The sequence below is a fragment of the Melospiza melodia genome, chromosome 3 (assembly GCF_035770615.1).
Source record: "Melospiza melodia melodia isolate bMelMel2 chromosome 3, bMelMel2.pri, whole genome shotgun sequence".
Lineage (NCBI taxonomy): Eukaryota > Metazoa > Chordata > Aves > Passeriformes > Passerellidae > Melospiza > Melospiza melodia.
Genome location: NC_086196.1, coordinates 34,288,655 through 34,315,235, shown reverse-complemented (window position 1 = coordinate 34,315,235; position 26,581 = coordinate 34,288,655). Strand labels below are relative to the sequence as shown.

The 26,581-nt window shown below is 44.9% G+C and overlaps 1 protein-coding gene across 2 annotated transcripts; it reads left to right on the top strand.

Moving 5' to 3' along the window:
* Positions 1 to 26,581, top strand: SLC22A3 (solute carrier family 22 member 3). Of its 2 annotated transcripts, XM_063151244.1 has the most exons (11): positions 6 to 587; positions 11,260 to 11,363; positions 11,756 to 11,910; positions 14,358 to 14,523; positions 15,520 to 15,637; positions 21,021 to 21,118; positions 21,255 to 21,469; positions 23,857 to 23,965; positions 24,216 to 24,328; positions 25,500 to 25,599; positions 26,337 to 26,581. In XM_063151244.1, the coding sequence occupies exons 1-11, from the start codon at positions 183 to 185 to the stop codon at positions 26,392 to 26,394; spliced, it is 1,641 nt and encodes a 546-aa protein (XP_063007314.1). In that variant the 5' UTR covers positions 6 to 182; the 3' UTR covers positions 26,395 to 26,581. The 2 variants fall into 2 exon arrangements, 1 of the variants encoding a protein (XP_063007314.1); XR_010027101.1 differs by lacking the exons at positions 23,857 to 23,965; positions 26,337 to 26,581 and having other exon boundaries at positions 1 to 587.

Genomic DNA, 26,581 nt, shown 5'->3' with positions numbered 1-26,581 from the left:
CACCGCACGCCCGCGGGTCTGTCTGTCCGTCCGTCCGTCCGTCTGTGCGTGCACATGAGGAGCGAGGAGCGAGGAGAGGCGAGACCGTCCCGTCCGTAGGCAGCGCCGGCAGCCGGTGCGGAGTGTGAGCGAGAGCTCTGCCACCTCCGGGGCTGCTGCAAGCGGACAGACCGCCTCGCACCATGCCATCTTTCGATGAGGTTTTGAAGGAGGCCGGGGAATTTGGAAGATTTCAGAAGAGGGTCTTTTTCCTCCTCAGCCAGACAGGCATCACTTTTTCTTCCCTGTTCGCCAGCGTAGTTTTCCTCGGGCGAGCACCAGGCAACTTCTGGTGCAGGATCCCCGGGGCAGCCGAACTGAGCGAGCGATGTGGCTGGACGCTGGAAGAGGAGCGGAACTTCACGGTGCTGCCCCTGCTCCTGGGGAACGAGTCGGCCGCGGGGCAGTGCGAGAGGCTGGATGTCACCTGGGACGCCTCTGCCAGCTGCAGCAGCCCGCTCGGCCGCTATGGCAATGGCAGCCCGCCGCTCGCCCCTTGCCACGGGCACTGGGTCTACGAACAGCCCGAAGCATCCATCGTCGGCGAGGTAAGGAAACACCCACCCTCTGACCGCTGGTGTCCATCCTGCTGTGGGATGGCAGCGGTAAAATGCGATTGCCAGTGTAAGGGTTGTTGCTTTGCTGGCTGCTTTTCCTTTGCAGGTTTATTTAATTCTGAGTCACAAGCAAATCAGGACTATGAGTATGATCAAGTGCCAGCACCGAGCTTTTAGGGAAAGGTGAGCTGATATGAAAGGCGGCTGTTCAAAGCCAAGTGCCCACGCTAAATTGAATGCCCTGCAGAGATATTGCTCTGTCTATAGAGGAATGTAAGATTAAAACAAAAAGTTAACTCCTTGGAGCTGAGGCTTCAGGTGCTCAGTTTCAGGTTTGGTGGTGTAAATTCGAAGTGTACTCTATGACAAGGATCAATCTCTTCTCTGTATTTCCAGTATTGAACATGTAAGTTTGCAGGTAATAAAAAACAACAGGTGGCAGACTGCCTATCTGAGATCTGGCAGGAGTCAGCAGAAGTGATTGTGCTTACTAAAGAAGAAAAACCAAGAAAACAAACATGTTTTTGTCCAAAGCTAACATTCAGCTTTTCCTGAATATCGGTGTCAGAGAACAGCAGGCTATTATCACTAGTTGTAAGCACTGGCAAATACAGTGATTTTTTTAATGAGGCTGCAAAAGGCCAGTGAAGATTCTTTCCTAGGAGACCCTTTGTGTAATCTGTAATTGTGCCATGGGTGTGCTGTGGTTTGGATTCAATATACAGTCTGCACGCTGGGAGTGTGTGTTTTAGTGTAATTCTGACAGCAATTGTCACTCGTGCAGTGATGAAAAATCTAAAGTGTGCTTGGACTGCAAAATGTGTCAGCACAGTTGAGGGCTCTGGTTCCTACCTGTCTCTTAATTCGGTGCTTGCACTGGAGCTGTGTGCTCCAAAACAGGGAGCTGGGCACAGCAGGCAGAGCCCTGAGCAAACACTGACAGGAGATGCTTATCCCCTCCTTCCAATTCAGCATCCTTCTCCCATCCAGCTGGGGCTGCTGTATCCTCTGTCGGGCTGTCCCGAGCAGCAGCGTTGTTCCCTGAGCCCCCTGAGCAGCTTCAGGCGGGGTCTGTGCCCAGGAGAAGAGAAATCAGAGCACCCGACTGGCCCTGAGCAAAGGTTCAGGTCTGGCTTTCGTGGATGATCTGTGACATCAAGGCTGCTCAGAGGGCTGCAGATGGCATGCAGGGAGTTGGTGTCAAACTTTGGTCCCTAATGATGCTGTGTCTCTGCCCACGTTGGCAGGGGAAGGCAGGGAGGGCACACAAGTGGTGCCTGGGAGCTGCAGCCTGGCTCTGGAACAATCCGTAGGACACGGACACAGTGGGAAGTTCAGGCTGCTGCCTCCAAGGTACCTCTGCTGGGGGACTGCGAGGAGTCACACCTTAAAAATAAAAATATAGAGATTCTTTTTCTGTTGTTGTCCATTTTTCTCCTCTTCAGCCTTGCTGCAGGTGAAGGCATGTGGGCTGTGTCCACAAGATCATGCTCAGAGTCTGTTTATAGCAGCACTTTGTGTATCTAACAGAGCCACTGTGATTTTCCAACAGCAATGGGTACAGCTATGGGAAAAGGAAACAGTATTTGTCTTGCAGCAATAAATGGGAGTGAAAGGTTCAATGTTCTCAAGCAAATATCCCATCCATCTTCACTTTCTTACTACCTTCTTTGCTGAGAAGACCTTTCAGGACCAGGGAAGGGAGGAGGGATGAAGGGATGATTGGGCAAGCACTCCCACCTAAGGTCCCAAAGGTGCATATTGGGAGAACCTTGGAGTAACAGTCTGCAAAGCTGGGACTGTCTCTCCCCTCTGCCAGGGCAGCAGGTCCCACCGCTGGTGTCACTGTCACTCCTGGAGACAGTGACTCTTGCTGGCTAGGTCCACCTCAGATGGAGGCTGCTGGGCTGTGACCTGTGCAACTTGGAACCTCTTCCCAGTTTTGCAACATTTTCTGGATAAATCATATCCCATGAGGCTCAATTTCTTAATCTAAAAAGGAGGCTTGTGGCATGCATGTCCTGACTCAATTGCTCTGGGATCAGCTCCTAAAAGGGGCTTGATATTTTATTAATGAGTTATATACCCAGCAAAGACAATTTATATCCCAGATTTAATAAAGTCTCTTTTCTCCCAGCTGAGTCTCTAATAAAGCATGACTCAATTTAGGCTCTGTTTAATTAGCTCACCAAAGACTTCTTTTCTTACCCATCTACTTCATTCTGTCCATGATTGCAGAAATGTTTCTTTCAGCTAAAGATTTCTGGCATGTCTTGTTGAATCAGCAGTGGAAGTGACCAGGGAGACAAAGTCAAAAGGAGGAGTTACAAAACAGTCTCAGGATTCCTGTTCAGGGAGAAAGAGAGAGGAGGGAGGGAAAAGTCAGTGTACTGAAGGAGTGCTTCCAGGCCTATGGCAAGCACAGCTCCAGTGTGGATCTGCAGTGTGACAGGGGATTTAGAGGCCAAAAGCAGGCATGTAAAGCCTTCCCTTTGGATAGATGTCAGATCACACAGGAGGTGTGGCAGCCAAAGCACAAGCTATTGCAGTAAGCTCTGAGCACCCTTCAGGAGTGAAATCATGTGGCTGAATTTGTGAGGAGTTGTGAAATAAGTGGCTCTGTGGTACTTCACTGCTCACGCTGCCCACTGACCATTCTCTCATCTTAGACAGCTGTCTTGTGCAAAGGTGTTCACAGTGGCATCAGCAGAAAGAGGCAAAGGGAAACAGGGGAGTGTGGATTGATACAAAGCACACACTTCTTTGTAAGTACTGCTTGGGGTGCCTGCTGCATCACCTACTGCTGCAGGACTCCCAGGTATCAGTGTTGGGGGTACAGTGAGGTTCTGGGAGAAGGTATGTTGTCACCCTATTGCAGGGGTTCCATGCTGTTGTCTCCCTACCACAAAAATTTCATACCTACTTGGTGTTTCTCATGGACAGCTCCTCAGAGCACTGACTCTTTCTTCTTCACAAAGCAGCCAACCAACTCTATTCCCTTCTCAACCAGCCACCCCACTCTTTTATAGCACTCTGCTTCTCATTGGTTACAGCTGTGGCCTCTTAAAGTCAGGCCTGTTCCTAATCTTTGATAACTGGCCCAGCTGCAGCTCCTTAGGGGTAAGATTACTTTCTACACTATCTTTATTTTCTTATATTTTATCCCCCTACAAATGTGCAGGACTTTCTTCCTTCAGCATTTGAGAAGAGCAATTTGTATTAAGAAATAATCACAGGAAGCAACGCATGGCAAAGCCTGTTACTTTGTTCTAGTGATGGGCAATGCAGTTTTGCTAAAGATTCCCTCTTAAGATCTTTTGGTGTCCAATGGGCATATATATATGAGAGTAAGTCCCAACCTCTGCAGTTGTTAGCATTCAAAAACATAATCATGGAGCGATTATATGCAGTGCTTTTTATTAAGAGCTCTGGGTGCCAGGGGTATATTCAACCTAAATCTGACTCCGACCGTACATCCCAGATGATCATGTTTTATACTCTATCATTATATAACTTTCATTTCAACTATTAAACTTATATTGTTCTATTGTATACATAGATATCAGCTAAGCTTAGCCCCCCTCTGAACTTCCAACATAGTTTCTCATTATTCTTCTTGTGGTTATATAATAATTATATTTAATTACTAAACAATCATCACATCTAACAATTATATAATTTATCATACTGCTTACGCAGGTGCAGTTGATCTGGGAAAAGACAAAGCTTAACATTTTAGATTCTATCTTTAACTTTTTCCAGGGCTCCACTATCACAGTGACATGGCCATGGTCTCTGTGCTCCATTGCTTTAGGTCAGGCTTTTCTGAGAGGGCAATCCAGATTTCAGAAAGTTGTCACTGGTGCTGCACACACAAACCTGCACTGTTTGAGGTGAGCAAACAAGACCTGGGTTGACAGAAAGGTTTCAAGATACCATTTTGAGACACAGCTGAATCGATGTGGTGGAGCTGTGCAGAAGACCTTGGTCCAGTGCAATCAGCTCTGGTTTAATTGAGTGTGCCTTGCATATCTCCCTGTGAAGCTGTGTCAGCAGCAGGATGGGAATGCAGTGACTATTGAGATTTTTCTTGGAGAGGGAAGCTGACAGAGTAAATAATCAAGGTAAATCAATTCCTGACTCATGCCAGCTGGTGCCATCTGAAATGATGCTGGTCCCAGAGGGTGGCTGGCACTGCTCAGGAGGGAGGGCTGGTGACAGCAGCAGCTGCTCAGAGGGAGGAGGGAAGGAAAGGACTGTGTTGTTTCTGTGCAGCAGATGGAGATGGAGAAACAACAAATGTGCTGGGAGGGTGCAGTGGACTGGAGGGTCACAGCCTCATGCTCTGGCCCAGGGGTCTGGAGGGGAGCCAGGTCACCCCCTGACCTCTGTAGCACTTGAAACGGAAAGTGTTCTGCCTGCCAAGTCCTGCTGGGTGAGCCTTGTGAAGGACCCATGTATTCAGGACATACAGAAGTCAATAAACCTAACTTTTCCAGGAAACTGTGCTGAAGATGGGGTCATTGATCCTTAAGGTTTCTGGGCTTTGGCACTTTGCACTATAATCCCTGAGAGACAAATCAAGCAGTTTGTGACAGGGTGGCTGGAAATAGTGTGCAAAGGAAGAACCATTTTCTTCAGACCTTTTTGTCATTGGTGACTCTTCAAGGCATGGGCATGAGTTACAATTGTGACTGCAGCGAAATGGCCTGAGGTGGTGGAGGAAAGGAAGAGGGAGATCTGTGTGGTCAGCAGCAGCTACAGAACAGATGGGCATATTTTAGGCAGCACTGATTTCAGCCTTTGTTGGCAGGAGTTGAGCAGAAGGGACAGATTTCAATATGTCCTGTGTGCAGCAAAGCTTCACACTGTAGATGACGCCACTTTGAGCCCTAACAATACTTTGTTGCTGAAGTGTGAGGTCTGAGGTGGACAGATGATAATCTGAGCATAGCCTACTGCACCTGCTGGAATCAATCTTCTTACTTCTCTGCTTGCCAGCCATCTCAGAAAATACCAGTCAACATTTGCAGAGAAACCTGGAAGGAAACAAAAATAATGTTTGTCTCATGGTTTTTAGTCCCTCAGAGAATGAGGTAATATGTCAGTCAAACTCAGGGTGGAAGAAGCACAGCTGATCCTTATGCTATCCTCCTCCAAGGGAATAAACAACTCAATTTACCCTCAAATTGTTGATCTAGTGTGACTGTTGTTATTGGCGTGGCAGTGTATCCGGTCTCATTTTCACTGTCATGGTGGGATTAATATTAATTAGGGGAGGGAGAAGGGGAAAGGTCACACAGAGAGCAGAGGAAGAAGCAACTGCTGAATTTCCAATGAAACTCTGACTAAGATTTCTCTGTATGAGAGGGGCTGGAGCAATTGCTTGCAGGGGTCATGCCAGTGGGGCTGTGTTTCTTCCACTGCCATCAAACCCTCGTAACTACTTGAGGGTTCAATTTTTTTCTTGTTACTTTGAGGACAGTTGCTGCTTTTCTCCCATTAGGAGATGAAGACTTTCTCTACCTCTTTCTTGCTTTATCCTTGAAGAGACAAAGGAGAAGTACAGAAAAGGCCTTTTGTGCTAGGACACTCAACAGGTGATCCCAGTGGCAGGGACACAAAGTTCATGGGCTTTTGGTCATGCACAGGAGAGGAGGGAGACTTACAAAGCTTTCAGAACTCACCTGTCCCTCAGGCCCTGAGCCCCAGGGCCCTGGCAGCAGGGTAGTGGCTGACTCCTCCTGTCCTGGTAAGTGCTCAGCTTGAAACAAGACAGGGAGAAGGACAGTTGCTTGATCCCTGAGCATTCTGCCAGAAGCTTTAACAGACAACAAAAAAGAAGGCAATTTCTCCCTTTCCACTGCATGCACTTGCAGAGGGGCTTGATGCAGTAAGGATGTAGGAAAAACAGCAGTCTGAAAGGCCAGTTGACAAGAGGAGAGGAGAAGAACTGCGCAGCAACAACTCAGGAACATGTAGCCACAGTCAGCATCCCCCTAGGTTTCCTTAAACTATGAATATCTCACTGAACCATTTGCCACTGGCAGTGAAAGGGTAAACCAAACTCTTTCTGGTCGCTTGTGTGAATGCCATTTAAAATGTGTGTCTGGGCTCTGGACATGCTGCTGCAATTGGGCTGGGGAATAACTGTAAAATTCTTTATTGGCCATAGAGTTTAATCCGTTGTTTTGTAATTTAATTGTAACAGGCAGCAAAGCTCTTCAAAACTCCTCCCCAAGGATGCTACATTTTGAGGAGCTGTTAATGGCATGTTGTGATTTAAAACAATATATTTCTACAGGGATCTGTCTGCTGAAGTGAATAAAGGTCACTCAAGTACCAGGAATTACAAGTTTGTGGTTAGTCTGCAGGTCAAACTGAAATGGAAAATGTTGGCCTTGTTCCAAAGCCATGAAAAAAGGAGAAGTTGCCACAGTTCCATATTTCCCAGACATTAGTCATGTACAAGCTCATCCAGTTGCCACTCCTTCTTACAGTGATTGCACCACTGAGGAGCTACAGGGAGCAGAGCAAAGCCTCTTCCTTCTCCCAGAGAGATCTCACCCGGGTGGTTTGCTGCTCCTGTATAGATCAGTGAAGCACCCAGCACTGTTCCACCCAGTCACAGCACTGCTCCGGTAAATCTGAGCATCTCGTTGGTGCCCAAGCCTCAGCACGTGTGCAGACATTCATGACAGGGTTGTATTTCCAACCAGCAGTGGCTGGGCTGCAAGGCTGGCAGGGAGGACAGAATTGCTTTTTCCATCTGTTAAGGACACTCTAGAAGAATGTCTGGAAGGAGCTGGTTCCTGCTGCCTGTCTGTGCTGGCAGCACCTCATTTCTGCTCACAATGGCAGCTCATTGTCACAGACACATTTTATGAAAAATCCTTTCGTTAGGATTTTTTCTCCTGAGAAGCTTAGAAGCCTCAGAGGAAAAGAAAAACAATAATTCTCTGCTGCTGTGGAATGCAACAAGTGCATCTTGATTAGTCTCATGTAGTTGTTTTTAATTAATAGCCAATCACAGTCTAGCTGTCTCAGACCCTCTGGTCAGTCACAAGATTTCCTTTCCTTTCCTTTCCTTTCCTTTCCTTTCCTTTCCTTTCCTTTCCTTTCCTTTCCTTTCCTTTCCTTTCCTTTCCTTTCCTTTCCTTTCCTTTCCTTTCCTTTCCTTTCCTTTCCTTTCCTTTCCTTTCCTTTCCTTTCCTTTCCTTTCCTTTCCTTTCCTTCCCTTCCCTTCCCTTCCCTTCCCTTCCCTTCCCTTCCCTTCCCTTCCCTTCCCTTCCCTTCCCTTCCCTTCCCTTCCCTTCCCTTCCCTTCCCTTCCCTTCCCTTCCCTTCCCTTCCCTTCCCTTCCCTTCCCTTCCCTTCCCTTCCCTTCCCTTCCCTTCCTTCCCTTCCCTTCCCTTCCCTTCCTTTCCCTTTCCCTTTCCCTTTCCCTTTCCCTTTCCCTTTCCCTTTCCCTTTCCCTTTCCCTTTCCCTTTCCCTTTCCCTTTCCCTTTCCCTTTCCCTTTCCCTTTCCCTTTCCCTTTCCCTTTCCCTTTCCCTTTCCCTCCCCTCCTTTCCCTCTCCTCTCCTTTCCCTCCCCTTTCCTTTCCTTCCCTCCCCTTTCCTTGAAATCCTTTCTTCTATTATTTTAGTGTAGTTTTAATATATTATTTTCCTTTAATATAATATATATCATAAAATAATAAATCAACCTTCTGAAACATGGAGTCAAGATTCTCATCTCTTCTCTCGTGCTGGGACCCCTGTGAACACCACCAGAGTTCATCACCAAGGCTAAAAGAGAACAGTGAGAAAGTGGATAGTTTCCCAGTTTGGGCAGTTTTTCAGTCAGCTCCCTAAATGGAAAGGGTGTGTTTGGGTGCACAGTGGTTTGTGTCCTAGAGTGGACAGAAATCCTGCAGGGGAGGCCAGGTCTGAATGCAGAGGTGAGCTGCAGGGCTGTGCAGGGTGCTGCACCAGTGCACTGAGGGGCTTGGCTGAGAGCACAGCAGAGCCAGGAGGAGGATGTGCCCTTAGCTGGGGCTGGCAGGCTGAGCTAGGTCGCTTGCTGGGTGATTACAGTGAAGAGCCAGCTTCTAACTCTGGTTTCTAACAGGGTCTGTTGGGGTGTAGCCAGCACTGTACAGAACAACAAATAGGCTTAAGATCAGGGGAAGAAAACCCTAAGGCTTTACATCACATTTTCTTATCCTTCTCTCCCCACCCTCTGGCACTGCAATAAATGCTTTAGCATTTTCAGAAGTATAAACACCAGCCTGTGCATGGCAGGTGTATGAACGCTCAGAAGGAGACAGGAGGCACCACACCACTGCCTTTTTGGAAGCTGCTAGCAAGGAACGTGGGAGGTGTTTGGGAAGGGTGTCGTTAGCACTAAGGACTAACTGCAGGCAGTCTGAGAACATGGGTAAACTGCTGCAGATTATTTTTGCCCAAGGGATGCACATAGGGATAACTTTCATGCACAACCAAGCCAGGTCACAGCTGAAGCACTGAAGTGGGTCTGACAGGCAGCCCGGATAAAGAAAAGGTCTCTGCGGGGTGTTCAATTCTCTTTTAAAGGTTACATTCCCCTCTAAAGGTTATGTTTGCAAATGAAAAACAAGACATTAGCAGCGTGATGACTTCAATGCTAGGTGCTACGTCAAGCAAGCAGAAGTGCTTATCTATATCAGAATTTATTTAAATACTTAGAAAGTGACAAAGTGCAGGGCTAACTTAGGGGAACAGTGTACTGTGGCTAATCTTCTCAAAGAGCCCTTAGCTCCTTAGGAAGTTTCCTGTATGGTACTATTTCCCAGAATATATACAATATTTGACTACATTGTTAGTGTAGAGGTAGTTTCAGCTGCTGCATAAATAGTAGGAAATTGATGTACAGATGAAAGAATCCTCCCCGTTAAAGATACTTTCCCCTTCCTTTCTGGTATCCATTTGTTCTCCTGCCTTCTTTCATGATAGTTTATTCCTTGCTTGTTTACAATAGAGAGAGATAAAATAATTTTTAAAAAGCAGGGTTTTTTCAGTTTTTGGAAAGGGGTCAAGGAGAGTCCCAACATCTGTCATCAGCACAGGCAATAGCACTGTGATTTTAAAAAATGTTCTTTTAATGGCCATTCTCCTAAATCACCACTGATTTCCAAAGATGCATCTTTTGATACCATTTGCTGGCATTGTCATAGCTTCAAAGAGCAAGAGGTTAAGCAGCCTCTGAAATCTGAAAGTGCTGCTCCATGTTCAGTCTAATTTAGGAAGGCATTGCAATTGCCCTTGAGTAAGACAGCTGAGAGCAGGTTTTATTCTTCTCAGAGGTTTATGTGGCTCTTGCTCCAGAGTTACAGAAGTGGAAGCCAGGTGCTCATAGCTTGACTTGGCTGACAGGTGGCCAGTCAGGCTCCCTGGAGTAATGGGGTTGACATCCAAACCATGACTTTGTTTAAAGTCAGTGGAAATGGGATATCTACCAGGTTGGAGACCTGTGAGGTGCCCCTTGTATGTCCTGTGTGATCTGAGACCCCTGAGATCTCAGGCCCAGATAATACTCTGGGCATTACAGCATGCAAATGGCTGGGATGCAGCTCGGGCACATGGCACAACATTTTAGAGTCTGGAGAATTGGAAATGGCCAAAGAGGCTGCTGTCTCCCTAGCCCACCCTGAGCCCACTCTGCTCAAGAAGAGTGCTTGAGCCTTGGTGTTGTCATGTGCTGGTGAGCACAAATGTGGCACACTGTGTGTGCTTCAGCAACCAGCACCTTGTTGACAATAAAAAAAATTTCTTACAGCTCACATCTGAAAGCAAAAGGGTCTCTCTAGGTAAATGCTGGCAGCTGCTGTTGTCTGTGGCTTCTTTTGGTCCTGAGGTCTCATTCTTGCAAAGATTACTCCAGGTATGGATTGAAATCTCCTAAATCCCAAATGGTCTGCAGTAGTTAAATGTCTTTATTCTCCAGAAACAACTACAGTAATTTCCACTGCCATGCTGCCTATAGAATTACTTCCATTTTAGTTTCGTTTTAGTTCACAGCCCCTTCCTTCCTCTCAACCACTTTTCCCTTCCCTTTGCCTTCTCTCCTCCCCACTCCCATCCCTAGCAGTGCTAGGCAGTTACAGATGCTGCAGTATAAGGAACAGAAAAGTCTGGGAAAGCTTCAGCAAGAAAACATATATTCAGTGTGTCTGCAATTGACCTGAGATCTGTTTTCAGTTTCCTTGGAGACCACATGTTTTTGCTTTTATCTAGAAGGCACTAAGGAGAATAACTAAACGAACAGATTTCTCTAAGATGCTGTTTTCACTGGCAGTGGCTGCGGACCCTTATTCTGCACCAAACAAAGTCAGGACTCTGCCTTGGCACCATATTTAACGGTGCTGCTTGCAGAAGAGCAATTTGCTTTCCAAATCTGGACAACCAATGTATGAAAGGCAGCATCCTCTTGGCAATGTATGAAAGACAGCATCCTCTTGGCAAGGAGGAGCTCTCCCTGTTCATGAGCACTTTAAGAGTGGGCCCACCAAGTGCTTGTTATTGAGCAAGCAAATCTGAGCTTCCTCTTCCCCTTCCCTGCGGACCTATGCAGTTCTGTAATGTTTTGCCCTGAGGGTGACAAATGACTCACCTGGGTGTTTATGTCTCTCCCTTGTTCCCACAGTACGACCTTGTGTGTGGCAATGCCTGGATGCTGGATCTCTCACAGGCCATCCTCAATCTGGGGTTCCTGGCTGGGGCATTCATCCTGGGCTATGCTGCTGACAGGTACAGTATGAGCTCATACTTTGGTTTGTTGGGAGGGGAAACCACTCTCAGTATCACCTGCAATAGGCTCGTGTCAGCATTTTGCAGGTTTAATTCTCTTGGGATAGATATCCCCAAACTGAGTTAACAAAACCCAGCCAATGTAATCTTTCCTTTGATTTGGGCTGGAAACTTTAAGCAGTTGTAATTACTGGTTCTGTTTGGAGCTTAAAATGCCACAAAATGAGCTTTTCTTGTGGTTTCCAAACTTTTCTGTGCACATCTGGACCCAGAAAGGGCAGAAAGACACAGAAACAAAAAGGAAGCAAAGAGGAGCTTTCTGGCTGATGTTTACTGAAGGATATTTAATAGGTACCACTGATGATTTCCACTTTCTTTTCCTTTTTTTACAGATATGGCAGAATCCTCATCTACCTGCTCTCCTGCCTTGGGGTTGGGATATGTGGTATCATAGTGGCATTTTCACCAAATTTTACTGTATTTTTGATCTTCCGGTTTCTCCAAGGCATGTTTGGCAAGGGAACCTGGATGACATGCTACGTGATTGGTGAGAGCTCTTACCCTCTTTCTTTCTTGTTTACGGAAAGTGAGGGATTTTTGGAGGACAAAGACTCTGGCTGCATCCGCTTGTCATTGTATTTTCTCTTGGGAACAAAGCACTGGCCTGGAGTCAGCAGACAAAGAGTAACCCAAATCCATCCTGGTTAATGCATTTGTCCTCCAATGATTAAGAGGTGGGGGAATGGATTATTGATATATAAAGTTTTTGTTATTACATAGAAGATCACCAGGATGATAAAAACTCTACAGAGCAAGCCCCAAACAAACCGGATACACAAACAGGGACATGGTTTATTTTGGCAGAGTCTGAATGTCCTACACAGATGCTCAGAGGAGTTAGCTGCTTCTCCTCACTGGGAGGACAGCTTGGATGGCTGCTTTCATTCTTTAGCTAACTGTCAAGGCTGGACACCAGGTTCCATATTAGGATTATTATTTTCCTGCAATGGGAAAAGAAAGGGAAGCTTTGTTATAAATAGCATCAAAGCAGCAGGGATACAGAATCTTTGGTAGATTATAATTCATCAGTCTGTAGTCTATAGCAATGAAGCTCCTTGCACAGCAAGCTTCCTTTTGACGAGGAAAGGATACTGTTGTGGTCTCTTGAATGCCTGCCAGGTTCAGCAAGGCAGTCATAAAGCATGAAAAATCCAGACATTGAGGAAGGCATCCTGCAAGAGACAGGATGCCAGATTTACTTAAAAATAAAACCAGTCATTTGGTGATCTACTGTTATAATCCAAAACATTGTGATAACGTTATATAGGGTGTAGCACTGCTGTTGTCCATGAGGCCTGTGACAAGTGTTTAAAATTCCTGGTGGAAGTTAGATGAATGGGAGTGGAATTGCAACCAGACATAAACACTTACAGTGAGACCTGGGAGCACTGTGATGATCTATGTGCAAACATACCAGTCTAGCCCTTTTAGTACCTAAAGCCCACAAGAACCTTGTTTTTCTGGGCTAAGTTACACTGCTGAGCAGCTCCTGTCCAAGATCCAGGGAAAGGACCAGAAGCTGCTTTTCCTCCTACTTCCATGCACATGGCTTAATTTTAAGCTGAGATCTTATCTTGAGACTTTGGCAAGTGCTCTAACCATCAATATGTTTTATGAGAGACCCAGGGCTTCCTTAAAATGGCCAAGCTTTAACAGAAAGGAATGTTTTTCAATGCTCAGATCAGGCTGCCTGACTTTAGGGAAAGATTCAGAGATCCTGAGAACCTCAGGAACACTGTATTACTGCAGGCCTAAGCAAGGTGCCTGACTCTTGGATAGAGTGATTCCTTCCAAATCCCTTCAGGGATCAACTCTTATCTCCGGGAATCACCCAGAGTATTTGCCAACCTAACATCTTTTAAGAAACATACATGTACAGATCATAGGTTTGTTTGCACCAGGAGGGAGGCTGCAATTAATACATTCCCAAAGCTCTTGATCTGTGCTTCAGGCTGCCCCAATAACCTCCCTTTGTATGTATGTAAAAATACAATCCAGTTCTTTTGGGGGCAGTGCTAATCAGCTATCCTTAGGCAACAGAGCTGCCCCTGAGCTATGCAGAGGTGATGGATAATCCATAAAAATGGTCATGCTGTCATATCTCTCTGCATTGCCAGCCAAAACAAACCATTGTTACTTGTACATTTGTGTCTCCTTTAGCAAAATAAATAAATAAATAAATAAATTTAAAAGAAAATGTTTTCTGCATGTTGCAAGCCAAGGTAATACCCTCTGCTTTTACTGTGAAGGTGTTGTAGTGAAGATTGTTTTGGAAAAAACAGGAGACACTTCTTCATGCATTGCTTACTTCATTTGTGAGCAATGCATGAAGAAGTGAGATGGGATATTGCCTGAAAAACAAGCATAGATTTCAGAGCTATTAGACACATTCACAAAATAAAAAATCCACCAAATGATTAAAAAAACCCCCAAACAACAAAAACTAAAACTTTCCTAATAAATGAACAAACCAGACTGTATCACACCTTTCCCTCAGAGCAACCATGATATGGTTAACCTCTCCTCCCCACAGATGCCTTGTCCATATTACCTGCTGTGAGCAGCCTCTGCCTGAAGGATCCCCTTGTCTGGGCATGTGCCAAAACTGCACCAGGGAGAGTGCTAAGGATTTCCCACCAAGCACATGATCATGATGCAGTCTCAGACCCCTGTTGTGGCCCTATGTGGTTCAGTAGCAAACACAAAGTCAGAAGCCCCTCTGGCTGGAGAAGGGTGGGTGAGCTGATGAGGAGGTGTCACTCGTGTTTGCCCTGGACAGCCTCAGTGAACGCCTGCACTGCTGAAGACAAAATGCTGGGCTAGACACAGCTGTGGCCTGATACAGCATAGCCTTCCTTATATTTCACCTCTAATAATTTATTTTCGACTTGGGTTTGTTTCTGTGTTATTCATTGTGGCTTTGTCTCTGCTCAGTGACGGAGATCGTTGGTTCCGATCAGCGGATGGTTGGAATTGTGATTCAGATATTCTTTACCCTGGGAATTATAATTCTCCCTGGAATTGCATACTTGATTCCCACCTGGCAGGGGATCCAGCTGGCCATTTCACTGCCCAACTTCCTCTTCCTGCTCTACTATTGGTAATGTTGCAGTCATTGCTCTTGTCATTATTGCTATTGCTATTTGAGCACCTTGGGAGTCCTGCTGTGGCTCCAAGTCTCCAGAGTGGAAGATGTAGGTTAGGAAGAAGATATTTGCACATTGTTGTCTATGTAATTTGTAATTCCTCTTTAGTGAATCACAGCCGTACATTACTCTAGTTTTTCTGCCCATAGTTTGCCTCTCTGATCAGCCACAACTGGCCCTTCACAGAACCCTGCTCTGTTTCATAAGTTAACTTGACCGAAGTTGATTTTTCCTATCAGCCATGAGATCCCACTTCTGCCTTCCATTATCTACTTAGTTAAAGTTTGACCTTGCCCTCAGGTCCCCTGGGCTGGGCAGTACAGCTGATGAGAAAGCAGAGCTCTGAGCCATGGCAAACACCTGTCTCAGTGCAGCGGTCCTGTGGGATGGATCCCAAGAGTTAGCACCCAAGGAGCCTCCTCTTGAACTGCCTCCTTAAACACTGCCTGCTGTGAACCTTAAAACAGTGCATCATCTTAACCCTAGGCTAGCAGAAACTGAAGCACCCATCAGTGGTATTGCTTTTTTCAGTTTATAAAAGAAGTATACGTTTGTGTGTGTGTATCTTACAGTGATACAGCCAGAAGCTTCCTGATCTGCCTCTATGTGTTACTCTATGTTTAGTGTTGGCTTTCATTGTTGCTGTTCTACAGGAACTTTCTTTGCTTGTTGGTTGTACTTTTGACAACCAGTGTGCAGATACAATATTAAAATTTCTGATTTTTCAGCTTTGCAGAGTATTGATGTAGTCTCTTTTTTTCTTTCTTGCCCACTAGGATCAAATATTTTACAGAAGGCTGTCTGGAAAAGCAGTCCTCAACAGAGTTTTTGTGTCCCAAAGACTGACAAATCTGGGTTTTGTGTTAACACAGGGTAAAAGATAAAAGACTTTGGTTTACTTATGATATTACAAGGTAAAAGCCTTATTTACAACTTTTGTGTTCTTACAGGGTGGTTCCTGAATCTCCACGTTGGCTTCTGACACGCAAAAAGGGAGACAAGGCATTGAAAATCATGCGCAGCATTGCAAAACACAATGGGAAATTTCTCTCACCCCATTACTCAGAGGTACAGTCATGTGTTTGAGCTAGAGGTTCTTCCAAAGCTTTCTTAAGCTTTGGAAGGTTCAGTGGTGTTAAAGTGCATTCTCTCTAAGGGATGGACAGCACTCTTGAAGAGTCACACCAGAACAGTTTGTTGTCAGTCACACAACTACTTTGTTAATTGCAACATGGGAAAAGTAAACTGGCTGGAAATATACAGGCTGAAAAAAATAAGCTTGCAAAACAAGGAATCAGGTCTTTCTTTTGTAACACTCCCACTTTAAAAACTTGTGGGAAATATCAGAAACTACCCTGAGGGGCAGTGGTGTTTCATAGCATTGCCATTTGATGTGACAGAGCGAGTGGAGATAGCATGATCCACTTTCCCGGCTCTTTTTCTAGAAGTTCCTTTTACAACTCTAAGAGAAAAGGAAATTAGATTTCAAGTATAAATTTTCTTCCATCCCAACAGGGAGAAAATGAGGAAGCTCTGTCTGATATCACTATTCACAAAGTAGGATGATAAGTGTTAGAGTCACAGTCCTTTGGCCAGCGGTCATGGCAGAACTTGAAAGGACTGATGCATTTAATGCAAATAATGCTGCTATGACATTGCAGCATTTGGCTTGTCCTGTGTTGGTTGCAAATGTCTGGCTCTCAGTCCATGATTACTGCAGCACTGGACTTATGGTTCAGTGAGAACAGATGTGGTTAACTGGAGTGATTAAGGTCCCTTTCAACATGAAACATTCTATGATTCCTGTGCTGGGACCCCAGAGCTGGATGCAGCACTGCAGGTGAGCTCTCAGCAGGTCAGAGGCACAGAATTCCCTCCCTGGCCCTGCTGCCCACACTGCTTTGGATGCAGCCCAGGATACAATTGGCTCTCTGGGATCCAAGTGCACATTGCTGGGTCATGTCCAGCCTCTCACCCACCAGAGCCCCCCAAGTCCCTCTGGGCAGGGCTGCTCCTGGTCTGTTCATTCCCAGCCTGTGCTGATCCCAGGGGTTGCCTGGACCCAGGTGCAGCACCTTGTTAAACCCCTTGCTAAAGCACATGAGATTATGAAAGGACATAGAGCTGTTGAAGTCCAGAGGAGGGCTGTGAAATGATCAGAGGGCTGGAGCACCTCTCCTGTGAGGAAAGGCTGACAGAACTGGGGGTGTTCAGCCCAGAAAAGTGAAATTTCCAGGGAGATCTTAGAGCTGCCTTCCAGTACCTAGGGGACAGTTACAAGAGAGCTGGAAAGGGACTTTTGACAAGGGCATGAAGGAACAGAACAAGGAGAAATGGCATCAAACTGAAAGAGGGCAGTTCTAGATTTTTAGATGTTAAGAAGATGTTAAGAAGAAAATCTGCACTGTGAGAGTGATGAGGAACTGGAACAGATTTCCCAGAGAAGCTGTAAATGCCCTACCCCGGACAGTGTTCAAGGCCAGGCAGGATGAGGCTTTGAGCAGCCTGGCCTAATAGACAGTGTCCCTGTGTCCCTGCTCATGGCAAGGGAGCTGGAACTAGATGAACTTTAGTGCCCCTTCCAACCCAAACCTTGCTATGATTCTATGAATCTATGGTCTTTTGCTGGGGCACATACACCAGTGTGATTCCCACATCCAGGTCAGACTTATGCAGTGCCAAGATGCCCCAAGTCATGTAGCAGAAGTTTGTGCTTCTGCAGCTTCCTCTCCACGTTCAGCCCCACACTCATACACCCACTTCCTCTCTAAACATCAGCATTTTCAAAGCATCATGTCAAAAAGATGTCTTTCCTCGTTTTTTCTTTAAAGTTGTATTTATGTTTTGGTTTTTTTTTTTTTTTCAAAAGTGTCCATGCTCATGGCCTTAAGCCACTCACAGCTGTAACAGATTAACCTCCACACATCCAGATTTGCACTGGCTCTGTTCCTAGAATCTCTGTCATCCTTTTGCTGTGTCCAGGGGAAAGAGAGCATCTCCAGGAAGTGCATGGGTAATGGATCAAGGGTATTTCTCACATTAACTGATATCAGACTTCTCTTTCATGAAGCAGCTCCAGAATTTCAGGCTAAGTGCTGCAGGTGTGGAGGCTCAGGAAGAAGTGAGAGGCATTATTCCTCAATGCACTTGGGCTCAGATTTTCCAGTATGTCTGTATCAACTTCATCAGCCAAGTCTCTTACACGGCTCTGGATGTTGCAGCTTTGGGTTTTTGCTGGCTTGCAGAAACCACAGATGACCTTTATATGAAAAAGGATAAACATTTGCTGCTTTTGCTTTGTGAGTTATGACACTGGTGTAGGCCAATGCCAATCAGAACTTATTAAACTAATTCTAAATTATAAACCCTTTTTTCCCAGTTGCTCATATTTATTCTATCATGGAGAGTTTTTCAAACTAATTTTCTAATTTTGGTCTCTGTCCAAAACCAGAATGAACTGCAACCCTCTGAGTAGAGCTGCTTCTTAAGGGAATTGTGGATCAAAACCTGTCCCTTTATCTACAGATTTTTTTTTGCTACCCTATAGAATATCTCTAGACATGTTTATTTCTTAATACATTAAATTACATATGTAAATGTTATATACATACACGTACATATAAGCCTGCATGGCCCATGAAGAATTAAGCATGTGTAGAACTATGTACACAAAAATCATTGTGAGAAAACTGATATGTAATTTTGCTGGAACATGACAATGTGAGGGAAGTTATAAAGGGCTCATCTAGGGTTTTCAAATCTTTGGAAACATGGGCCCTGTCACTGAATTCCTGACTGCACTGGTGTGAATAGCAAAGCTCTCCTTGACTTCACAGAACAAAAAGAGGATTTTTTTCCCCTGCAAAGTGTTGACTCTCCATAGTGCTTTTTTTCTTCATCTATAAAAAAGTGCTCAGTCATGCTGGGGGTTATTTTGACTTTATTAAGACATAAAAATACAAGCGGCAGTTGTGCTGAATTTATCTTTAGTCCTCTAGAGATCTAAAACCATATTTGCACAAAGTCACAACTGATGGCTGGCAGCCTGTTCTTATAAACAACAGACATGGCAGCTTTATAACCATATTATGGAGAGTCCAAGAGCAGTGCAGAAACCCAGCAACCTCAGCCTGCCTCACTAAGGACTCTGGCATGCAGCACAAGTGGCAGTGCTTTGAAGAAAACTTTTGGCTCTGGTTACAGAAGAAAAGTGAGAGGGAGTAGAAAGGAAGTTCAAACAAGTGTGGGCTTTCTCTGTCTTACTTACAAAGCTTTGTGTCAATCAGTTAGGAAAAAGTCATGTGTAAACACATCCAGCCAAATCTCACTGAAAAACAGCTGTGCTACCTTATGATATAATAAAACAAAGGGTGAAAGCTTTGGGCTCAGCCCTGGCTGAGCTGATGAGACCCTCAGGCAATGCCTTTGGCTTTACCTGTGTTGTCATCATGGATCTGCATGTTACCTTGAGCTTCTCTGTCTTTCCACTCCTGTCTCCCCTCTGGCCTGGGCTCCTGCCCCTCTGTGAGCAGCAGGTGCTGTGGTAATAGAGAGGGGTTTGCTCCTCTCTTAGCTCCTCCTCTCAGGAGGGGTCAATAATGGAGAGTTAAAGCAGCAAGGCTGCCTAAAATCCTTCTAAAAATGGCACAGCAGGTTTAACCCCATGTTCCCCACAGCTGCTTTGAGAGCTGACAGCAATCCCAGCTGTGGCTGCCAGGTCTTGGGCAGTATCATGTTTGGTCCCTGCCTGAAATTGCCTCTGCCTTATCTTCCTGGGGTCTTCCTCACTTGCCAAATGACCATATGAATGAGGGGTTTTCACACCTGGCTCAGTTAAAAACTGCTGGCCAGAGTTAAAAACAGCCTAGATCAATGTAACTAATCCCTTTTTGGCCCTACTGGTATTCTGGCTCTGTACTATCTACAGCAATGAACTTCAAAGGATAAACACAGGACTGTTTGAAATCCTGCTCTTTTCTGTTAGGGTTAAACCCTCTAACCAGTAGTTTCATTGAGTATCTCATTGTGATTGATTGCAGGCAGCTGAGAGCAGATTTATTATACTTTGTAGGCAGTATGAGAACCATTAATTCATACTTAGCACATTATTTTTTTCAGGGTAGAAGCCATGTTCAGCACAGCGTGTGTGTATTTATATCAGGACCCTCTGAATTTCACTGGTTGAATATTTTGTAGCACTCAAGCTAGATCATAGATCATAGATCATAGATGTAATAGATCTCTGCTCTTTCTCTCACTCCCCTTTTCTTCCTGCTGCCCAGCTTGCTGCCAGTGATGTTGCCAAGCCCATTGCCTGCTGCTCAGCCCTTCTCTCCCTGCTTCTCTGAGCCCATTACTTTGCCCTGTCTGCTCCTCCCTGCCGTCCCTGGCAGAAGGCAATTCTGTGCCCAGTGGCCCTGATGTGACAATGATTGCTTGTTACCTTCCAAGTAAATCCGGGTCAACAAGGAGGAAATAATTTTTCCGTTCTCAAGTTAAGATTGGCGATTTTTAAATTGATTTTTGCACAATCATCTCATTAAGGAAAGCTAACAGCCATATCCATTTATTAGCTGTTCCAACACCTGTGCACTGCTCTGGAGTGCTATGAGCAGCAAGCTGGCTTGTCAACACCTTTGCTCACTGGACTGGAATATTGCTGATCACTGTATTTACACAGAAACTGTGTCCCAGTGTGTTGCTCTTGCGCCGAGATTGAGGCAGGAACAGGCGAGAGGCAGGATCGTAGAAAAGGCAAAGAAGGCTTTATTCAAAAGAACCATGCTGTCACAGACACATTTTATGAAAAATCCTTTCCTTAGGATTTTTTCTCCTGAGAAGCTGAGGCCTCAGGAACAAAATGTAAACAGTGGTTATCTGCTGCTGTGGAATGCAACAGGTCCATCTGTGATTGGTCTCGTGTGGTTGTTTTTAATTAATGGCCAATCACAGTCAGCTGGATCGGACTCTCTGTCCGAGACACAAGCTTTTGTTATCATTCCTTCCTTTTCTATTCTTAGCTAGCCTTCTGATGAAATCCTTTCTTCTAGTCTTTTAGTATAGTTTGAGTATAATATATATCATAAAATAATAAATCAGGCCTTCTGAAACATGGAGTCAGATCCTCATCTCTTCCCTCATCCTAAGATCCCTGTGAACACCGTCACACCGCGTGGTTTTTACACAGTGGTACAATAGGTTCTATTCTTTTGGCTAACTAACAGAAACATCTTTCTCATGCACTGTCCTTGAGAGGAACAGAAAAATAAAGTAGAAAAACACCCCCTGCAAATTGTTTATACTCAACAAGTTATCACATTTTTCCAACTCCCTAAAACTTCTCACAAGCCGCTGTGAGAAATGCTTGCTGTTTCTCTCTCTCTGTCCCTTGGCATCCCCACCAGTGCCTGCCTGCCTGTGACAGCTGACTGCTGCCCACTTGTCTCCTCAGATCACTATTACCAACGAGGAGGTCAGCAACCCCTCCTTTCTGGACCTGGTGAGGACTCCCCAGATGAGGAGGAACACGCTCATCCTGATGTACGCCTGGTGAGTGCCCATGTCACCCAGTTTGTTACCTGGGTGAGGGGTCTTGAGGAAAGATTCCCTTGTGTCTTTTAGGGTCTCTCCAGCTGCTTGCAACCATTTGTTTGCCACCCAACCCTTTTTTCCCTCTGCTGTTTAGGTTCACAAGTGCCCTTATCTACCAGGGGCTTGTCATGCGCCTGGGAATTACCGGAGGAAACCTCTACCTGGATTTCTTCATCTCAGGAGCTGTGGAGCTGCCCTCTGCTTTCCTCATCATAGTGACAATGGATCGCATCGGCCGGCGCCTGCCTTTCGCCATGGGCAACATCGTGGCCAGCGTGGCGTGCCTCATCACTGCCTTCCTGCCAGAAGGTAATTCATTCCCTGCCCTGGGACAGGCTCTGCGGCTCAATGGCACCCCCTGAGCAAGGATAGTGAGCCCACAGAGCTGCAGGTAAAAGTAAAAGCATCTGGTGATACAGACAGCACCTAGTCATGGAACAGCACACCCTATCTGCATGTAGCACAGCACCTTGTTTCCCTGGCACATGGAACAGCCATCTCTTTGATGGGTTATGAACAACAGCTGGGAGCAGCCCTAGAGAAAACTTCTATCAAGGCTCTGCACGCTCTGTAAAGGCAAATGCAAGGGGAAAACATAGAAACATAATGGGAAAATACATTCCCTGGCCTGGAACACACTTAGTGATGTAAGAAATCAGTGATTTTGGTGACTCATCTTGGTAAGTCTTTTCCTTTACAAACAAAACAATGCAAATCACAACACAATGTAGGGGCTTTGGTTGGCATCACAGAGATTGTTGCCTCGCCCTCACTCTCCCAGGGGTTTGGACAATACTAAGAGGCTGGGAGAAAGATATGGCTTTTGATTAAGCCATTCTTATCTGGTTTCAAGGACAGAGAAAAGGTCTGATATTGCACAAAGGCTTCCCAGCACTTCTCTCCTTTCTTTAAAGTGTTTTCCCTACCTTTCCCTACCTTCCCTACCCTTTTTTTGGAGGGTATTTTTTGTTCTTGTTGGTTTTTTTTTTTTTGTTTGTTTTTTTTTTTGGGGGGGGGGGTTTGTATCCCTAGAGAGGCATTTGGAGGTGCTTTGGATTGTATATAACCATAGCATTATGCCTTATTGTGGCTGGGGACCGGAAGCTCAATGGACATCAAAAAGGCTTATTCCTCCCCAGAACTGTTCCTATTAAAGTGAGGGACAGTCCTGGCCATCCTAAGAGGTTTTAGTTTCTCAAGGTATATATCATGGGGCTGCCAACAGCCTTCTCTCAGTAGGAGAGGACAGCCTTGGGATTAAGATACTTACAGTTGGACATTTGAGGTCCAAGTCCTGCTTTAAAGAAGTCTGTTTATCCAGATGGAAAAAACTGCAGCTCTCAGATCTGAGCCTCTTCACACTGTGTTGCTCACAAAATTCCAGTCCCCTGGCAGAGGGAGGGCCCACATGGACGTCACCATCACCTTGGGAGTCTGATGGACTGAAGGGATGCCATGGAGATGATGTGGATTTGTTTTGTTCTTTCCAGCCTTTGTTTATCTTATATATTTTTGAAAACAGAACTCTTCAGGGCAAAAGCAGTGTCTTACAACATGGGATGAAGTTTGATGGTGGTTTGTTTGGTTGTTTTGGAAGGGAAAAAACCCCAAGTGTCTCATTTTTTGGTTCAGGGAAAACGGAAATGTTTTCGTCTTCTTCCACTGAAGATTTGAGAAAACTCAATCAGTGCCAGAGCCCTCTCCAGTGGCAGAGCTCCCCTTTGTGCCAAGTTCAGGCTTGTTGTTTCACTTGCCTTTCTGTCTGCCTAGTCATGGTTAGACCGTGCAGGAGACTGCCCTCTCCCAAGAGCGTGACAGAAGTGCTTGTCGCATTCCTTGTCATGCACTTCCAGAGAGCACCAGATCTCCAGAGAGGGGTTGCTCACAATGAGAGGGGCAGCTCTGCCCTGCTGTGTGTGAGTGGCCACTGCATCCCTGCTGATGTCCAAGGGCTTCCTGCTGATGTATTCAGGGCAGTGGCTGCTCACCAGAGCTTGAGTGGAGCTGGGAGAGCTGGGCAGAGCCCACGGGGCAGTGCCAGGTACAGCCTGTGCCAGGTATGATGGAAGGGGAGGGGAGGATGACCAGGATTAGCATAATTAGGAGTGGCTAGAAAAATCACAAAGGGTAGATGGACTGCTCTAGGGAGAATGATTTTAATGCAGCCTTCCTGGAGGTTTCTAAGAGATGTGTAGATGTGGCACTTAGGGACATGGTTTAGTGATGGAGTAGCAGGGGTGGGTTAACAGTTGGACTCCATGGTCCTAAAAGTCTTTTCCAACCTAAGTGATTCTATGATTCCATGCAGCTTTAGAGGTACTTTCCTTGGGGTCAGAAGGTTTTGGGAGGTGACTCAACAGTGTTTCTTGCAGCATAACATCTCTCTGTAGAAAAATACTCCTTTGTGGAGCACAATTTGGATGTGGAAGCTTATCATGGTTATTCTCCCACCCATGCTGTTATGCCCCACCAGTATCTTGAATCAATCAACTCTAGTGATTTCTAATCTCCATCTCACATAACATTTGAAAGCAATAAATGCCATTATAGATTGATACCTACAGCAGCAGCCTTTCAGTCTGATTTGCAGTGTTCCTGTGGTATAATTTCTGCTGACAGGCCTTGGGTTCTCAGAAATGCTCTGCTGGTGTGGCAGAGCACACTTCATGCAGAAGTGTTTCTTTTTGTATGAACAGATATCCCATGGCTCAAAACAACAGTTGCCACGCTGGGAAGACTGAGCATCACAATAGCTTTTGAAGTTGTCTATCTAGTGAACAGTGAATTGTACCCTACAACACTGAGGTATGTCACAAGCTCCCAGGAATCTTTCAACTTTTCCCTGTGCTTTTCACCATTTCCGATTTCACTGTCCTTTGGTTAAACTTGGTTGTCTCCAGAGTTTCCTGCTCTGAATAGCCACTGTTTAAAAAAATGTGGAAGGCATACACTGAAGAGATAATTTTGGAGCTAAGTCTACATTCTACTCCTGAAACTTCTGGCTACTCTGTTTGGTAGCCCCTCTCTAATATCTGGTACTTTTTGTCTTTTGCAGAAACTTTGGTGTTTCCCTGTGTTCAAGTCTGTGTGATCTTGGTGGGATCATAGCCCCATTCCTGCTTTTCCGATTAGCAGCCATTTGGTTGGAGCTACCTCTAGTTATTTTCAGTAAGATTTAATTTACAATATACTTTTGGTTTAAATATCCTTCTCCTAACAGGGCTTTTCTTTTGGGTCAAAAGCAGTGGCCTTATCTACCCTGCAGAGCAGTGCTTCTCCACCTTATTGCCTAGAGCAAGAGGCTGAATGGCAAATGGGTGAAAGGTGATTGCTCTGCACAGTGTGGAAGAGCTCAGGTCTGCTTAGGTAATTCTGAGCTATGTCAAGTGCTTTAAGACTGAGAAAAATTTCAGCTAGGTTCTGTAATTGCATGGGAGTCTGTGGGTAAACCAGACTTCTTTCTACAAGGTAGATGTGACTGGAAAAAATCAAAATGAAAAGGATAGAATATGAGGGGAAATTTGCACCAGTGACAACTTTAGCTGAAAACAAAATTGGAAAGACAATAGACTTTAATATTTCAAAAGATTACCATTATTTCAAGAAAATTTATAGATAGAAGTACAGTGTTCGCATTATCTAATTATTAAATTCTGCTGCCTCTGAGGGACATATGAATCCCCTCTGTCTTAAGTAAACAGCTACAAAATGAGAGAGGATCAGAGTGAACTATGCAACACTCAGGGAACATTTGATTTTTTGCTCCAGCCCTTCTATTTTTGACTTAATACATTAATATGAATTATATCTATGCAGGAAATGATTCCAGAATATCCATTCCTAATTCAGATTGTATCTGAATGCTGCTCCCCAAGGAGGAGTTTTTGTTCTGAACCACATAATTTACTTTGGCCATGGATAAAGAAGAGAGTATTCAGGAAAATCTCAGAGGTTTCAGGAAACACAGATGCATCCACATGACAGAGCCCTTTGAGAAAAGGCAGATTTGTTCTACATGAGAAATCCCACCCTGGTTCCTGTGCTGTTTTTGTACATTTGCCCATGTGCACTTACCTCAGGTTTTTGACTTCTAAGATCTCCCTTTGCAGAGATCAGGCTGCAAATGAGCTCCTAGCCCTCAAGTGATTTTGTAATAGGCTAAATTAATGTAACATAGAGGTGTTTGATTAGAATAGGTTAATCAGAAATAGCTGACGCACTTAAAACATCTCACTTCAAACTCAATCTGAATAAACTTTTCTCAGTGGATAAATGCTGAAAATAAAAAAAAAGTAACAATGTCCTTATTGCTTTTGTATTTCTTCAATGTTCATTGTAGGTATTCTTGCAGCTGTCTGTGGCCTCCTGGTATTGCTTCTACCAGAGACAAAGGGAATGTCATTGCCAGAGACAGTGGAGGATGTGGAGCAGCTTCCAAGGTATGAGATGGATTTTCTTACTTACACTTGGGTGAGGTTTCCAGGGGATGCTCTCCTCCAACTTTACCAACTGTCATAAAGTATTGATGTTTTCCAGTGTCAAAGTAAATTCCCTAGTTGGGTAGATGCCATGAGCAGGTGGTATTTTCCTCAACAGAAAGCTGGACTTTGCAATATCACTAAGGAAGGCTATTAAAATAATGTACGGCGATAAAACCTGTATTTTTCTCATAGAGACACAAAGTTGTCCTATGCATCTCTGGAAGCAAAAAGCAACAACAGTGCACAAGAGAGGTGCTGCAAAGCATAGTCTGCAACTCTCTGCTCAAAAAACCTAGCCATTACCTCAGTCAAAGCATCCTGTGAAGAAGGGCCCCTTATAGATGCAATTCCACAATTTGTGAGATCGTTTAAAAGTCACATATGAGATGGATTTATAGCTGAAGAGTTTTAGGCACAGCTTACCCACTCCTGGCACACAGCAAGCGAGACTGCCCTGCAAATATCCAGGGACCTTGGCTAAATAATTTGAGGTCCTAGTGCTATAAATGAGTTTCAAGGAGAGGCTTTGAATATTACATTAACAACTTTTGCCTGATTCAATGTACAAACAAAAGAAAGAGGAAATTTTCTATGGAAAAAAATAATGTTTCAGTACTGCAGCTTGGACTACAACTTAAACTACATATTTACCTGGTTTTTCACAATTATACCCCTCTCTCCTTCTGTTTCAACAGTCATTTTGGAAAATGTGGCAAGAAACGGAAACACCGGGACACCAACTCTTATATTTGACTTTTGAAGGACAGCACTGAGCTAAGAACTTTGTTCCCATACTGGGAATTTGTTCTCCAGCTGCCACCACTTCAAAATTTGCTGCAGAATATGGATTAAACTTCATGTTTTCCTTCTAAGCACAAGGACATTTAATACAAGTAGTGTATTTTTCTATGAATATGGAATAAATACTTGTTTTTTCTGA

What these genes read in the sequence shown, in the direction of transcription:
- SLC22A3 (XM_063151244.1), top strand. Translation starts at nt 183, where the DNA reads ATGCCATCTTTCGATGAGGTTTTGAAGGAGGCCGGGGAATTTGGAAGA. An exon ending in CTGGGCTATGCTGCTGACAG is followed by an intron (nt 11,364 to 11,755) that starts GTACAGTATGAG and finishes CTTTTTTTACAG; the next exon opens with ATATGGCAGAATCCTCATCT. An exon ending in TTGTACCCTACAACACTGAG is followed by an intron (nt 23,966 to 24,215) that starts GTATGTCACAAG and finishes TGTCTTTTGCAG; the next exon opens with AAACTTTGGTGTTTCCCTGT.